Source organism: Talpa occidentalis, unplaced genomic scaffold (assembly GCF_014898055.3).
Source record: "Talpa occidentalis isolate TD23 unplaced genomic scaffold, MPIMG_talOcc4v2.1 talOcc4.9, whole genome shotgun sequence".
Classification (NCBI taxonomy): Eukaryota; Metazoa; Chordata; class Mammalia; order Eulipotyphla; family Talpidae; genus Talpa; species Talpa occidentalis.
The window spans coordinates 55,898,311-55,914,534 of NW_023605305.1; the positions used below are offsets into that span (position 1 = coordinate 55,898,311).

Below are 16,224 nucleotides of genomic sequence, written 5' to 3' on the forward strand. Positions count from 1 at the left end.
CTCCTTTCTCTGCTCAGATTCCTCCTTTCTCTGCTCATTTCTCTTGCTTAGTGTTTGGTGGAGGGAAGAGGGGTGGTGATTGATAAACTTGGTAATATTTACTCACATGGTCTTCCAAGTCTTCTGTGTTATAGCAGATTTACACTTTGAAATGCAAAACCAAGGATTTCACCCTTTGCTATCCATCTACTGTTTTATTAGCCTTTCCTAGAAAAAGTTTTAGGGAGCTAAGAATGGTTATTACATTTTTAAATGGTTGAAAGAAAATCAAAAGGATATTATTTCATAATGCATGGAAAATGATATAAAATCCAAATTTCAGTATTCAAAAAATAATATGTTATGGTAGGTAACCATGCTCATTCATTTACATATTGTCTGTGGCAGCTTTCATGCTACTAATATGGAGCTGAGTAGCTGGGACAGAGATCTTATAGCACACAAAGGCTAAAATGTTTACTATTTGGTCTGTGAATAAAAAGTTTGCCAATATCTGCTGTAGCTTAATTAGAAAAAAGAATCCCCTTTCCTCATTTTCTTAAATTCTCAGCCAAGATCCCTGTTTCTGTCCCTACTATTGGGCACCCATTAAAGGCAAATAATAATAATAATGGCTATTGTTTCAAAACATTGTCTGCATAAACTAGACATTATAAAAATCAATGAAGGTAGATGATTATGGAGCTCATAGTTGAAGGATGGAGAAATGTTTGTGTAAACAGCTAAGTATACACAACAGGGTGAGGTGTACATGAAAGTGAGCAAGGATTGTTGCTGAGACTTTCGAGCTCAATTTTTTTTTAAATGGAAGTCTATTTTTTATTAAATTTTTTAAATTATTTTTAATTTTATATATTTTTTACATCATTTTTTATTTTTGCACAGTGTATGCATTTTCATCTTCCTTATAGTCCCCATACAAGTCCCCCCACCCTGTTTTGATCCTGTGCCAGGAAGACAACCCATAAAGATAACCAACCAAGTAGATAAATACTTTCCTCTCATTGTCAACTTTGCAGGACCACCTGGGGGACTGGCTGTTTCCTAGGCACCTCATTGTCTGTATGCAGTGTAGCTGAACGTGATTGAAAAGCAACCTCTAACCAAGTGATTTTAATTTTCAGGTGGGCTTCGTTCCTCTACTACATCTGCCTCCTTAGAGGTTAAAATGAAGCATAACAATCAGTATTTGCTGAGCACTAACTCTAATCTGGACTAGCTTCTTAAATCTTTTTATCATCCCCTAAACGCAGAGGTAGGTCTTTATCTCATTCCTGTTTTAGGTATGGGAATAATGAGGTTCTGAGAAGATAAGGAAGATAATGAACTTGCCCAAGTTTTCACAAATAGGAAGTGGCAGCGACAGGCTTTGAACTCTAGCACCTGTGCTCTTGGCCACAAGGCTTTCCTGTTCAGCTGTCTGCCACTTTGAAGCAAAGAACCTCCCTCTAGCAATATCTGATGTAGGCAAAATTGAGTTGGAAGAGCCAGTCTGCAGTCCATTGTGTCTTCCCACTCTCCTTGACTATGACTTCCTGTATTCCTACAAAGGCAACACTTTATGTGTCACCCAGATGAAATGGAGCAGTCGTAAATGTGAAAAAGTGAAGCTTCAATCTAGCTATTACTAACTGGATGTGGGACATCTGGATAGAAATGGAAATTTGCCCTTTTTTGTGAGTGGTTATATATGAAGGAAGCATGGTAGAAGAGAGAGAACACAGGTTTTGGATTGAAACCTGTCCTTTCATTTTCCAAATATTTTTTGGATGCCCAAAATGGTGTGTGAGAGACATTTAGTTACTAACTGTATAAGTTTCAAAAGCCTGGCTTAACCTTTTTTGAGCTCTACATTCTCACTTCTGAGATGGAACTGATACCACCTATCCCAAAGGATTCTTATGGAGATAATCCCAAAAGATTTGTGATGAGATAACAAATATTTTTTCAGTTCTTTCCTTTGCCTGCTTCTGGTAGGAAGTTTTGAAAAGTGGGCTCAAATTGCCCTGTTAGCAAGTCTCACTGCTGGGAACATGCACCACCAGGGGGAGCAGAGAACATGAGTTTCAATCAGAAAACTGCAGGTTTCTAAAAACCTATTTGGAGACACTGCAATTTCTTTCCATTTTTTAAAACATTTCCATAGTTTATTACCTCCTCCTATTTATGCCAAATAAGGGAGTTTCATATTCTCGGTGTTATCCTAGGACGGTGACTTTGCATAAAGTCCCCAGATGTCCTATTAGAGTAAAACCCCATTAAATCAAATTCTAAGACTTGAGAGAATTTCACTTGGGTCGATTGTTTCCAAATTTACCTAAATTCCACATATGCAGAAGATTGTCTGAGAAGTTGTGTTTTGTTTTTATCCTTTTTGTCCTAGGCTTTAAGCATGAATTAATAAGTAAGGTTGTTAAGTCAGGGAGTCCAGTAGGGTCTTCACTTGGTTACTAACCAAATGATGCTGGGCATGGACTTGGTACTAAGTTTAATTAAAAAAACTATAAAGTTTACGTTTCTGAGGTAAGTGAACAGGGTAAATCAGTTGACATGAGTTATATTTAAAGAACAGTTTTTAGGAGAGGTCATAAAATCAGTTTAGTTTTACCCCCATCTTTTTTACCCTCTTTAAATAGACTGTTCTACAGTCAAACTGATATTCAGGATGATGATCCTGCAGCAGGAAGGCTTTGAAATCATACTAATCACCAAAGAAAAATTTAATTAGATATGTTTTAGTGTTACATATATATCATTTAACTCTGAAAACTGGTAAATTCCTTCATGATACATAACTCTTAGTAAAACAAAGCCAGAAACTCCATCACTGGGTTATTTTGATGAATTTAATGGTTTATTGTACTTGAAAATGATAAAATGGCATTTCTTTTTAAATGCACCAAAATTGGAACTTTTTTCTCAGTCTGACAAGTGTTTTCCAATAGTTCAATTAGTGGGTTTTTCTTATAATGTTCACAGCAGCTGTCACTGCTGTGATTTTATTACTAAACCTTACATCTGAGCCTCTAAAACACTCGATAACTTTCCTTGGAATAGAAGGCTGAGTCTAACTTTATCTAGGTATTCATTTTTCCCCAATGTGTATATAAGATTGAGGCCTATACTAGTAACAAATCTTACATTTTGAGTTGCACACATTTCATTTAGAAGGAGACAACCATAAGTCTAAGTTCTTACTATTGAACAGTTATTTCCCTAGGCACCTGTATATTGCAGCATAGAATCCATAAATCTTATACCCATGATCGCTGATGTCAAGCTCAGCATAGGAGACACTGAATTATAACGAGCTAAATAGATGGATTCCTCTTAGTTGGACTTTTGTCTATTTAGCAATTTACAAAAGACAAAAAGGAACCATTTCAGGAAACAGTTCTCAGTTTGGAAGCATGTGGTAATTATTATTAAAACTGGAGTGGTTTGAATGTAATGTAAACTATCAAATACAAATGTGTAAAATAGATCATTTTAAGTTCATTGTAAATACAGATGGTTGACTTTTCTTCCACTTACATGCTAAAGAATAGTGAAAGTTAGCTTACATTCCAAGTTTGATTTGTCATAGCCTTATATCTCATTTCACAGGAAAGCTTTTCAATTGCTGATTGAGTATTCCAATGAATTATGGTCTTGGGCACTGTGGTATTCAAATCTTCTGCCCTGGAAATTATGGTTGCAGAAGGTATCACTAGGAAAGAAAAGATAAAACCTAAGGTTTACAACTTGCATAGGGAGAAACTGATACCTTTTAATCAATATATGGGCATGTTAAAACTCAAAGTACTAAAATCATCATTTAATTTACAATTAATGAATTTTTTGTTTTCTTTGGCACAGACTGCTTTTCTTAAACAAAATTCTATTTAGAGCACTCCCCAATTTTTTAAGTGGAATTCTATGTCTTGTCTTTCTTCCTTCTCTCATCTTATAATCCTAAATAATTAAATTTCAGAATCTGACCTTATTAACAAAAGAGGGAAAAAGAGACAAAGGTGGTATCTCTTCTTCCTTGCATCTGTTTAGCAAAATATGATATTTTGTAGCTTAAACTTAATTCACAGAATTTGATTCGAGAAGATGTAAATTGAGACTTTTCACTATGTATTTTCATTTTCTTGTGTTACAGAGAAACGTGTATGAATAATTATATTTATTGCTAAGTTGCCTTTTTTTCCATTAAAGTAAATCTGTATTTTGTTTTTTTTTTTTTTTTTTTTTTTATAATTTAATTTAATTTTTTTTTTTGTGGGACCCTCACTGGCGGTCGGGGAACGAACCGGCGCTGCAGAGGCTGCGGGCAGCCTCGCAGCCCAGCGCTCAACCGCTGCACCACCAGGGGAGGCCCGGTTATTAAAGTAAATCTGTATTTGAAAGTATGATTTGAACAAAGAGAGTTTCACAAGACTCTAAAACTTTACTAGTTGTTGCTATGTTCTTTGATAATCTCAAAAGGGAACTAAATTTCTGATTGGTTATCTTACAAGATTTTTGTTTTTGTTACTACATAGGAATAATAGCATAAAACTGGAATATCTCTTTTTACACTGCATAAATACTTGTAATTTGTTCTGTCTGAACAAAATAGAATCATTGGCACTCCTCTATGCGTGATAGAACATTGAAAACTTCTAACTTTGCTAGATGTTATTATTTAGCAAAGAAACCAAGAGTCTGTACGTATATTTTTAGGGATTGTTAAGCTTACTATTCTTTATCAGTTAGTTTTCTTTTTATTTAACCTAAGCTTATAAAGAATACTTTATAAATTTATTGTTTTGTCAATCAATGACTGTTATAATCTAAAATTATGTGCACATGAATATGATGTATAGAAAAATATAAAAATTAGAGATTTTTTCCTCTGGTAAGAGAGTTCTACAATCCTCAGGCTAAACCTAGCATAGGATAAAAGTAGTAGTAGCAGAATTAGTCCGAATAACTTAGTGTGTTGAACTTCTTTTATCTGAATGCCGTTTACTTGTGTAAACTTCTGATAATTACAATCAGTATATAGAGATTTCTAGCATCAAAGAAGTAGCTCCCCAGGACTTGGAAACCACTCTGGGCCATTTCAGTAGCCTCAAGGATACAAATTGCTCACCCCTGCTACCTCCCATCTCTAGGTTTTGCTTGCTACTAGTATAATAGCACAAGTATTCTGAGATCTTTTTGCAGAAAGAACTGTACAGAGAAGGAAGTGTAAGACTGTTTAGTCCCATGAGAAATGCAGAAAGCTCAAAGTCAGGTTTAAAATAGAGTAATAGCACAGAGCAGCTTAATGCAATGGAGAACTAAGCCTGTAGGTTTGAATGAGCTCATATTTTTTCAAATAAACTTGTGTTATATGGCTTCGAGTATGTAGTTTGTTACACTTGACTCAAATGTTGAATTTCTGGCTTAGGTTTCACACTTTCCAACCAGGTCTTACAATTTTCAAAAATAAATGGTAAATTCATCATAGAAGCCATATTTTCAGTTTCCATTTGTGTTGAAATAAAGAACCAAATTATACTTGCTAGGTATCTTTCCAACAGCATGTATTATTCATAATTATTCAATGGGGAGAATTAATGTTCAAAACTGCAGCGAGAAGGCACTGCACTGTGGGCTTTGAAATATATTTCTCTACAAGAGAAGTTTAAGCATTCCCCTCACATGTCATTTGGCATGGTGTTACCACACTATTCGCTCAGCCCTGCCTTTCAGCACAGCATCCCTAACTTAATTAAAGCCCAGTCCCATAGCTGTTAAGTGGAAATTGCTCCCAGCAGAATCCTCTGTCCTTCGTTTCATAGCGCCATTCATTTATCTAACTTGCAATGTCTCATCCTTAAAGTGTCACACATGAATATATCTCACCCATTAATAATCTGTTGAGTGGAGCCTTCTATACAGTTAACCTGTGTTTTTCAAGCTGTGTTTTTAGAGTACATTTTAGGAAAATGAGAAAGGAGGAGGAGAGGAGAAGAAGTAGTGTGTGGAGGGCAGAAGGGGTAAGTGGAGAAATAACAACAGTAAACAAGAGGCTCCCTGGTTCAGTGTGGAAAGTCTGATTTGGAGGTGGCAGCCCATGAGATTTTCCCTTAATGGGAGATGGGGCGTGGTTAATTACAGCAAGTCAGCACGTCTAAGATGAAATCTGGCTCCCTTTTTTACTAGCTATGTGACTTTGGGAAAGTGTAGGGTAAAGAAAATGTCAGGCTTTTCTGCCCTCCTACCATCAGGATAGATGATGGATCCTTGAGGTCCTGAATGCATGCCTGATGGCGGGCACCTGGAGTAGGGTGTGAGCATAGGTGGATGGGATTCACCTGGGCTAAGACTGTGCTTTTAAGGGCGGCGTCACGGGGACGCCAGTAGCAGCAGAAGCCAAGAAGCCGAGAAAGCAGCAGCAGCAGCAGCCGAGAGAGAATCAAGAGAGGCAGAAGCTGAGAGAAGGCCGGAGAGCCCAGATAGAATGAAGATTTGCTGGGGCCTGGGAGGCCTGCCAGCCTCCCGGCCCCCCAGCACCCCTGCCTACTGTGTACCTGGTAATCCCAATAAAAACCTGCAAAAGGCCACTGAGGACTCTGACTCCTCCTTTACCTGGTCTGCATGGGATCAGAAAACCTGCACTGTGTCATTCCTGACCACTTACAGAAAGTTTTGTTTATCTTTTTCTTCATCTGTAAAATGGGCATAGTAGTATCATATATGGCTGTTTTTAGAATTAAATATGATGTGCAAGTTGATTATCTGGAACATAGTAGGTGTTCAATAAATGAATGCAATGATATTAAGATCATAATTATAAACTAATTTAGCTCCTAAAAATAACAATCAAAATGATACTGAGCCTAATAACTTTTAAACACTATTATCCATTGAGGAGAAGCTGTTTTAAGAAAAGAACATTTACAACATCATACCTCACAGAACAAATTTATGAAAATGTTTTGATTGTGGTCAAGAGAGCTATAACACTGTAGGGGAGCAAGAATATGCCATCCCAAAATATGCGTTTGGCAAATATTTTATCTCATAGGAGGGACTCTGTAGGCTGGGTGGAAGTTGCCCTTTGGAAAGAAACATTTACATGTATGAAAGAAGAGCTTTCTGTGTTAGGACATCTCTCTCTACTAGGAAAACCTAATTTTCTTAGTTCTTTTCAGTGGAGAAGGCAAAATTTAAATCTGCATAACAGTTACACTTTTGCTTACTGTGCCTTCCCTGGCATCCTCCCATAACAGATTTCCCCTCTTTCCGGACTTCCTCTGCCTTACCTAAGCTATTTAAGATGACATCTGAAAACTTGTGGGGGGGAGTTACTGAGTCTTTTTGGGCCTCTCCTATAGATCCAGGAGGTATACATGTTATTATTAAACTTCTTTCAGGTTTTTTTCATGTAATTCTGTATAATGCCAGCCTATAAGAATCCAGAGGCGTTTGGAATGATTTCCTTTTTTGCTTTTACAATACCAAGAATATACAACACAATGGAGTTGTTATTCATCACCATATTCAGCAAGTATTTGTTTTGTTGGGGTACAGGAGAAAATTCTCCCACTCCATCTAAGTTTTTCTGAGGTTGGGTGGACAAACCCCTGAACTGGGCAGGTTAGTAGGGGAAGAACCCAACATTTAACAACATACAGAGAATTTACATGGCCATCTATTCTAAAGAAAAATGGGGCAAACTGGCCTCCCTGGTTGCCAGTTAGGGTTAAGTATCAGCACTCTCACGCTATCATCTATTACCACTGAGGCCTGAGTTCGATCCCAGCCAGGGAGCTAACCCACATATGGCACAGCAGACCTCGCCTGTCTCGCCCGCTGCTCCCCTTAGCTGTGTATTTCAGTAACTCTGACTGTTCTACTCCCCACTCTGTTTCTGTCTCTGGTGAAACCTCTCACCCTCTGCACCTCTGGCCTACACCCTAGTTCTTCTATGCAAAAATAAAAATAAATAAATTTTTAAAATTATAAAAAATGGGGCAAACCAGAAATATTTATCTCTTTTTTAGGTACTTGGAGTCTCAAGGAGAGAGAAATTGGGAGACTTTACTTGATAACAAGAGGATGACCCCATTCTTTTACTCTGAGATTAAAAACATGAGTTTCTCAGATGGGGAAGACATGTTCGCTGATATACCTACACCTGAATGATACCTCCCAAACTACATTCTTCTAAGTAGTAAAAAGGGGGAGCAGTGATTACTTCTTTGATTAAGAAAAAGCCAAAGGACAAAGTACTGTTTTCAGTCTCTAGGACTTTCACTGCTCTTAACATATACTAATTTATATTCTTTAAATAATAATAATAATAAACTTCTAGATGCTCACAGGGTATTAACTGACACTTAGCTTCCCATACCAAGGTGACGCTAGAAGAGTTCACTCTACCCATACCAAGGAAAACCTGTCTGATCCTTTTGGGGAAACCGATGTTCAATTTCTTACCTTTGGAACTTCTCTAAGGGAAGTTCCATATTTTAAAAGTTTGGGGTGACAGATCATTCCCTTTGTTTTTAGAATAGCTTCATTCAGCTAAACATTTGTGGCCAATTCCTAAAGACAATCCTATCAATAATTGGCTTCACAAAATTAATTCTCTAGTGGGTAAGAGATACATGGGAGGCTATTATGGTCCTTGACAGAGACAGTGGCAGCTACTGTCTTGATCTCATAGTGGGTTAGGTAGTACATTTTGAATTTTAGGTCTTTCCTCTGTCCCAGCTCTCTGGGAACCTATCTAATCCCTTTCTTGTAGTTCTCAGCCAGAAGGTGCCTTAAACTTGTGGCACCCTTTTGGATTTCAGCTAACCTGCTATGGGCCAAGCCTGCTGCCAATAGGAGAATGGTTAATTTTCAAAGTTTTATTGGAAATTTGTTATTTGAAATCCTTTCCCTCTCTCTCTTCATACCAATTCTATGAAATCCTTTCTTCTCTCTATATATGCGTAACAATTCTATGAAAGATCTTCATACGAAGATATGCTTTCTTTGCCTTTGTGTGGATGGATGATCAGATCCTTTTAGAATGTGCACCTCTTAACAGCCTGGGGCCCCTGAGTGCCCCTCAGACTCATGGTTACAGACTGATGTTAAATATTTTAAGAGCAAATATACATCTCTGCTGAGACTCAGCTCAATGAGATGCTGATAGGCCTAGATTTCTCTCAGCTATGTGAAGGCCTTGATGGTAAAGATAACTTAAAGCACCTGATTTTACTTTACTTAAACAGTTTATAATCTGTTATTAAGAGACTGCCCACAGCAAGAATACTTTTGTCCTCTTAGCAGATGAAATAAGTTAAAATCTGATCTTGTTTCAGTATACTATTGATACTAAAGCTTAATTCTAAAATCTTTATAGCAATTTATTTGATTTTATCCAGTTTGACCACATATAATATTCCATTCTTATTTAGAGTTTCTTTCCTATTCAGGTAAAACTGATCTGCTTTATATTAAGACCAGATTTATTTCTCTCACTGAAAATGGATCTTTCATACAGAGATAGTTCCCTTTTGTTCCTTAGTTTTAATGTAATTAAAACTTTTAACCCTTGAAACCCTGATTTCTAAATTGTAAGTAGTTGTAAAACAACTGTAAAATCAGCAAATTTTTAGGTTAGAAGGTTCACAAACTCCCAAAATTTCTAGAACATGTTTAAAATTCTTTGTAATAAAAATTTTAAAATAATGCAAAACAGATTTTACTTACAGACACAGATGACACAAATTCTTTAGTCTATAATAACAAAATAAACTAAAAAGTTCTGTAATTAATATTTCTACAGAACAATACAGTCAAATAAGTCCCACTATAAAAGTTAGTAAAACTTAATTTTTCAAAAGAAAACTGAGAAACCAAGTAATGCAAAAATTTTTTTAAATGGTTAAAATTTGAAAATAGTCTAAATCTCCAACAAGAAGGAATTAATAAAAGACAGTCATTAAAATAATATTGTAGACTAAATTAATAGAAATCTTTATTCTATATCTTGAGTTTAAAAAGATATGGTCTGGGGCCTCCCTGGTGGCGCAGCGGTTGAGCGCTTGGTTGTGAAGCTGCCCGCAGCCTCTGCAACGCCGAGGGTCCCCCATGGCGCGCAGACCTCTCCTGCCGCCTGCTGCTCCCCTCAGCAGTGTACTTTGGTCCTTCTGCCTGCTCTGCTCCCTGCTCTGGCTCTGGTGGATTCTCTCACCACCTTCCCGTGCTTCTCACTGTACCCAGTGCTTATATAAATAAATAAATCTTCTTTTTAAAAAAAAAGACATGGTCTAAAAATATCTGAAACAAAGCTGTTAACATTTGTTATATGTGGTAGGTTAACATAGAGATGTATAAATAATGCTCCACGGTTTTCTATTTATTTTGTAAAACTTCAAAATAAAAGCAAAAAAACCATAACTTCCAAAATAGTGTATACAATAGAATTCTTAGTATGCTGTACTTCTGACAACCTGATCATCACTCTTTATTATAATCCTTGTTTCTTTCCATAGTCCTAGTAGATTACAAGATATTTAAGGCATAAATACCTTTCTCTATTTCCCCTAAACCTTTTAACAGTGCTTGAAAGAAAGAAGCTCTCAATAAGTATTTGTAAAAACACATACACCCACATAGGAATAAGGCTGGACAGATATACAGCAAAATGGTAGCAGCGTTATTCTCTGAGTTGTCTCAGGTATGGGTAATTTTTTTCTTTATCACGATCTGCAAAAACTTTAGGGAAACTCTTCTGAGGGCTTGACTTCATCTGACAAGGTTAACACAACTAATTATTTGTTTGTAACGACATAGACTTTGTTAGTCTTTACCTATATCATCCAGGTGAATTTGCAGTTGTTTTGACTTCTCTGTACCCAGTATATTTGAAGCTTGGACCCAAACCAAATACCTCTTTCCACCTTGTAATGAATTAGTGGAGATGTCAATGTTACTTGAGGCAAAATAGTGTTGCTCTTCCTCTGTCTCTAAACTAAAAAATAAAAATAAAAATAAATCACCCATTTTGTTCTGTTTGAATTAATTATTCCTTCATTTTTAAGCTTTTTTTTAGACTACTTTCATAATGAAAGCTGTTACTGAAAATTTAACTGAAATTGATTTGATTTTGGAAATATTTTAAAAGGTATTCAAGACTATCCAAGGTCACAATTTGAACTTCATAGATTTTAAGCACTTTTCCCTTCATGGACCCCTCCTTCAATGAAGAAAAAAAATAGAGTGTATATGTGTGTGTGTATAGATAGATAAATTATAGACAGATAGATAGATACACATGCATTTATATAGATTGTTTTACCACTATTTGTTTGATAGACAAACAAATATGTTAGTATTGCATGTTAAAACATTTTCTTTGACCTAACAGTTCATTTTTCCCTCTAATTTTAAATAAAATTAAACATTTTTATGGAATATTAGAAGTATTATGGCATCTAGGCTCTGTGCCTACTACACCTATTGTATAAAACAGCTCTGGACATAGCTTGATGTAAATGAACACCCTCTGGGAAACGAGCATTGGGATTCAGTGGAAAGACTGAGCCAGAAATTTCTAAAAAATACAGGGTGAAGGGTAGAATGGGGTCAGGTACTGAGATTGAGATATGATAGGCAAATGTCAACCTTCTATGTGGAAAAAATACAGCCTATTATAAAAGAAATAAATGGAATGATAGGATATGCCATTTTTAAGAAAGTTTAACAAATTGAATACTCTGGAGGATGAAAGTCCAAAAGTAACATGATTTGGAGCAGATCACCGTCAAAAAGACCTGTAGATTTTGAGAGTAGAACTGAGTGGACCTGGTGACCAACTGGGTGAGGGGAAAGGAAGTAATTTACTTGGAAAGAGGATAGAGAAGATTTTGGGAGAGACCCAGTTTGGAATGGGGGATATTGAGAGCTGTTAAGTGTTATATCAAATTATATTTATCTAAGCTTTTGTAATTTAATGACTGAGCCAATTAAACTTGGTAAAATCTCTCCTTTTTTAAATTTTTTTATATATTTTTTACATCATTGTTCATTTCTAAACAATATTTGCTTCCCTCCACCCCCTCAGGTATAGTCCCCATAGTTTCCATCACCTCAGTCCCCTGTGCTCCTCCCTTCCTCCCTCTGATCCTTCTCCCTCCTCCTCCCCTGCAGGATGTCTCTGATTTATAATTGTCCACTTTTGCTTTGTTGTGTTTTGTCCTTAAACTTGGTAAGATTTCAAATGTTAATTGTTAAGGCTAAAATTTCAAATTGTATTAACATGGGCTTTGAGCAGAAAACTTGACCTCTCTTTTAAACCTTAAATCTCCACAATATTTCTGGTATGAGGAGAGTTTCTTCCCCTCTTTTCTTCTTTCTGCAAGGGAAGATTGTCCTTAAACGTTTTCACCTTTTGTCCCACTCATCACTCACTCTTCCCTCTAGAAGGTGGGGGTGATTCTGCTCCTGAAGAACTGGGGGTGTGAACTTCAGTCCCTTCTTTTCTCCCTTTTTCCTCTTGGGAGTCAGAGGAGCACACTGACACCCTGTTATGCTCTGTTCTTCTAGCATCCTTTAAGATTTAGCCTGAGTCCCCTATGTGGGGCCCTGCAGCTTTGCAGTGCTGGCTGTGATAGTGGGGAAGGGAGAGGTGATCTATTTAAACTCTGTTAGCTAATGTACCATTGCCACATACTAAGCCCATGTTCATCACTATCAGCTTATCAGCAATAAACATTATAAAATATTTTAAATATTCAATTATATCTTAAATTAATTAAAATGTAAATGTTTTAGTATTTTGATTTTCAGCTGATGACTCTTTGGTTTCTCTCAGTTTGTTAGAACTCCTGAGAGAAACCTACAGAAATTGTGCCCCTCAGATTCTAAAACACCATTATCTACAATAAAATCAGATCCATTCATCACATGAAAGTATTTCACTCAACTTTGCTGAGTTCACATTTCTTGAATCCTTTGAAATACCAACTCTTTATTTCCTTTTCTTAAGCTTCTAAATTAAATTATCCGCATCCTTGGTAACTACTTCCAATGTAACATTTCCATTAGTTCTTTTTCACCTGACTTTTGCCTTCATTTCTCCTATGAAACTACTCTTCTGAAATGATATCCTTTCCAAGGTAAAGTCATCTGAATCTTCTTTTTTTGTTTAACATTTGTCTTACTTCCCTGGACTACCCAGATCCTCCCTCGGGTTAGAGATCCTATCGCTCTCTCTTTCTCTCACATGTCTCTCTCATCTGCTGCATGACTCTTGCCCCACAACCCTCCACCTGGGCCCTCTCCCTGTTCATATTAGCCCACCATGTGTAAGGTTAGCCCTTGACACTTGCCTTTTCTCTCTGCTCTTTGCCTTGTTTCACCCACTTTCCTGACTTCGATCACTGTGCCACATTCTTTCTTTCTTTCTTTCTTTTTTTTTTTTTTTTTGCACGTAGTAGAACTGGTGTGTAGGCTAGAGGTGCAGGGGGTGAGAGGATTCACCAGAGAGAGTAGGGAGCAGAACAGGCAGATTTACTGAAATACACTGCTGAGGGGAGCAGAACAGGAGACAAGAGAGGTTTTCTGTGCCATGTGGGTTAGTGCCCTAGATGGGGGTTGAACTCAGGTAGTTAACCCCTAGACCACAAGGGAGGCCCTGTTCCACATTCTTGATGACCACATATCTGTGCTTTCACTGGGTGTTTCCTTTGGGTTCTGACAGTGACCAGAAAACATAGCGTGCTTACAACTAACTGATCATTCCATGCAAGTCAGCATGTCTCTCTTGTCATCCATTGCATGCTGCACTTCTCATCTCCTCAGTTAACCATTTTTAACAACTTTCTTTTCATCATTCTGAGCCAACAAAAAAGGCTTAAACATTTAAAAACATTATTTTCTTATTTTATCTTTTCTCTGTTTTGATAGCTATGACCATGTTCTAGAATCTCTCTACTATCTGCTATCTACTGTAAAAGTCTACTTTTACAGACTCATAAGTTAATTATGGTTCATTATAAAATTAGTTTCATAAGGTATGTTAATAGAAGAAAAATGACCTTGGAATTTGAACAACGGTGAAAAAAGAAGTACCTCACATTCTTATATTTAATGACTAGGAATGCTTCACAGATTTGCCTGTCGTCCTTGACCCGTTGACTTGCCCATCTCCTCTGTCCTGTTCCAGTGATAGCATGTGTGCCGCTGAGGCAAACACCAGTTTGTGAACAATGATATAATATATATATATATATATATACACACATACACACACAAAAAATGTATAAATATATAAAAAATAACAGTCCAGTTTATTTTCTTTCTCTAATACGACCAACTTCTCTCTGTCCCAGGCAACTAATATAATAGAATGTGTGGGGAAGGAAGAACTTAAAAATCACTGGCATTTCTTCCCTAAACATCTGCCTCTCTTCACATGACTATTATATGTCTATTCAGCAAGTACCAAATTTTCCAACCCCACAATATCCCAGCCAGTATTATAATTTGCCAGGCACTTAGATATGCAGGAGTCATAGTGATTTGTATGTTGAGACACAGACTCTAGGAAGAAAAACAAAACAACAGAACTGCAGGAAGAAAAAAGAGAAACTGACCTTATATTACCAAGCAATAAATAAATAAATGCATTCATGAATCAAAATTCCACAGAAATTCTATACCTGTATTTTAAACTTACTGTCAGTACCAAAGCAGGATAACCTCAGGAGGCAAGTAAGGAATCTTTCCAAGACAGAGAGGGGTGGGTGATGGGTGGGAGTGAGGGGGCTACATAACATTCAGGAGGCAGCAACTACTCTTGCATAGGTCAGATTTTTTATTTTCTGGTGCTACCTTTTTCTCACACCAGCAGGGACATCACTGGGAACACCTTGAGAGGTGGTGATGAAAAACACCTTGGGTTTTAGAGTTAGATCTAGGTTTTAGAGATAGATCTAGGTTCAAATCCTAGCTCTGACCCTTCACAAATTTGGAACGTAGAGTCAGTTGCTCTACTGAAGTCCATGTACTTCAATTTAGTCATCGGTAAGACAGAAATAATAACTTGTTGTTCTCATGAGTAAATAAGTGAGTAAATGAGAAAAAAAGGAGGGAGCAGTTGCCTTCACACATAATAAAGGGTTCATTAAGTAACAATTATTGTGGATTAAAAGGTATTTATGACAATCTTTTACAAATGAAACTTGAATTGCTATATTGAATACGTTAAATTTATTTTACATTGCTTCTATCTAAACTCAAATCATGCCATTAAATTCCAGTGGTTTTACAGTGGCCTTATAGTCTCTCTGAAATAAAAGGGAACATAAATAATCTAACAGAGAATTGTGTTATAAAGTATGTTAACCTCATGCTAAGTAAGAATTCAAAGGTTAAAATTTTTAAAATTGCAACTATTCTAAGTACAAAGTAGGGCATCTTTGAATATTTTCCAGTTAGAGAAAACCGCATACGTGTTCTTAATTGGTTTGTGGCTAATACTTTTACACACATATTGAGACCATAAGTAAAAATGGAAATTTATTCTCAAACGGATATTAATCATAGTTACTCAACTAGGTATTTAATTCTGCTTTTAATTTTAAGTTTACCTTCATATTAGCATGTAGATCACAAAGCACTGTTTTAGATGAATTCAATATAATGATTGATTACACTTTAGGACTATTTTTATATGGAAATATATATTAAAACATTTTTGAATTTCTTATTTCTGCTTCTCTTTTTGTGTGCTAATTAATATACAGCAAACCATATTTTGAAAGAAGTCAGCATCATTTGCACTTCATGCACCTAGCTCTTGTTTAGTTAATAGATTTTCATAAACTGTTGATTTATGATGATAGTGTCTTTTGTTTACTTAATCACCCATTCAACAAATATTTAGTTAACACCCACTATATTCCAGGCAGTACTGCAGACACTGGGGTTACAATGAACAAAACAGAGTCCCAACCTTAGTTCCACATTCTGGTGGAAACAAATAAATATCTATGTCCTACGGTGATAAATAAATATATATGTCCTACGGCTTAAAAAGTGCTAAAAGTAGAAGTTATTATTTTCTTTTTTTTTTTTTAGGACAATGTGAAAGAGCTATGAGAAGGTGACATTAACATAATAAAGGATCAGGTCTTGGGTCTGCCTGCAAGAATAACATTCTAGTCATTGTAGAGGACCTGAGGCTTACAATTATTAATAGCT

The 16,224-nt window shown here is 36.4% G+C and overlaps 1 protein-coding gene across 1 annotated transcript in view; it reads right to left on the reverse strand.

Moving 5' to 3' along the window:
* The window catches only part of IL23R (interleukin 23 receptor), a 55,788-nt gene that overhangs the window by 22,393 nt on the left and 17,171 nt on the right, over nt 1-16,224 (reverse strand). The window contains exons 5-6 of the mRNA XM_037499887.2: nt 10,830-10,990; nt 3,564-3,709 (exon numbers count right to left, since the gene is read on the reverse strand). Of these exons, the coding sequence (XP_037355784.1) occupies nt 3,564-3,709; nt 10,830-10,990 (307 nt within the window). The remainder of the gene's footprint in view (nt 1-3,563; nt 3,710-10,829; nt 10,991-16,224) is intronic.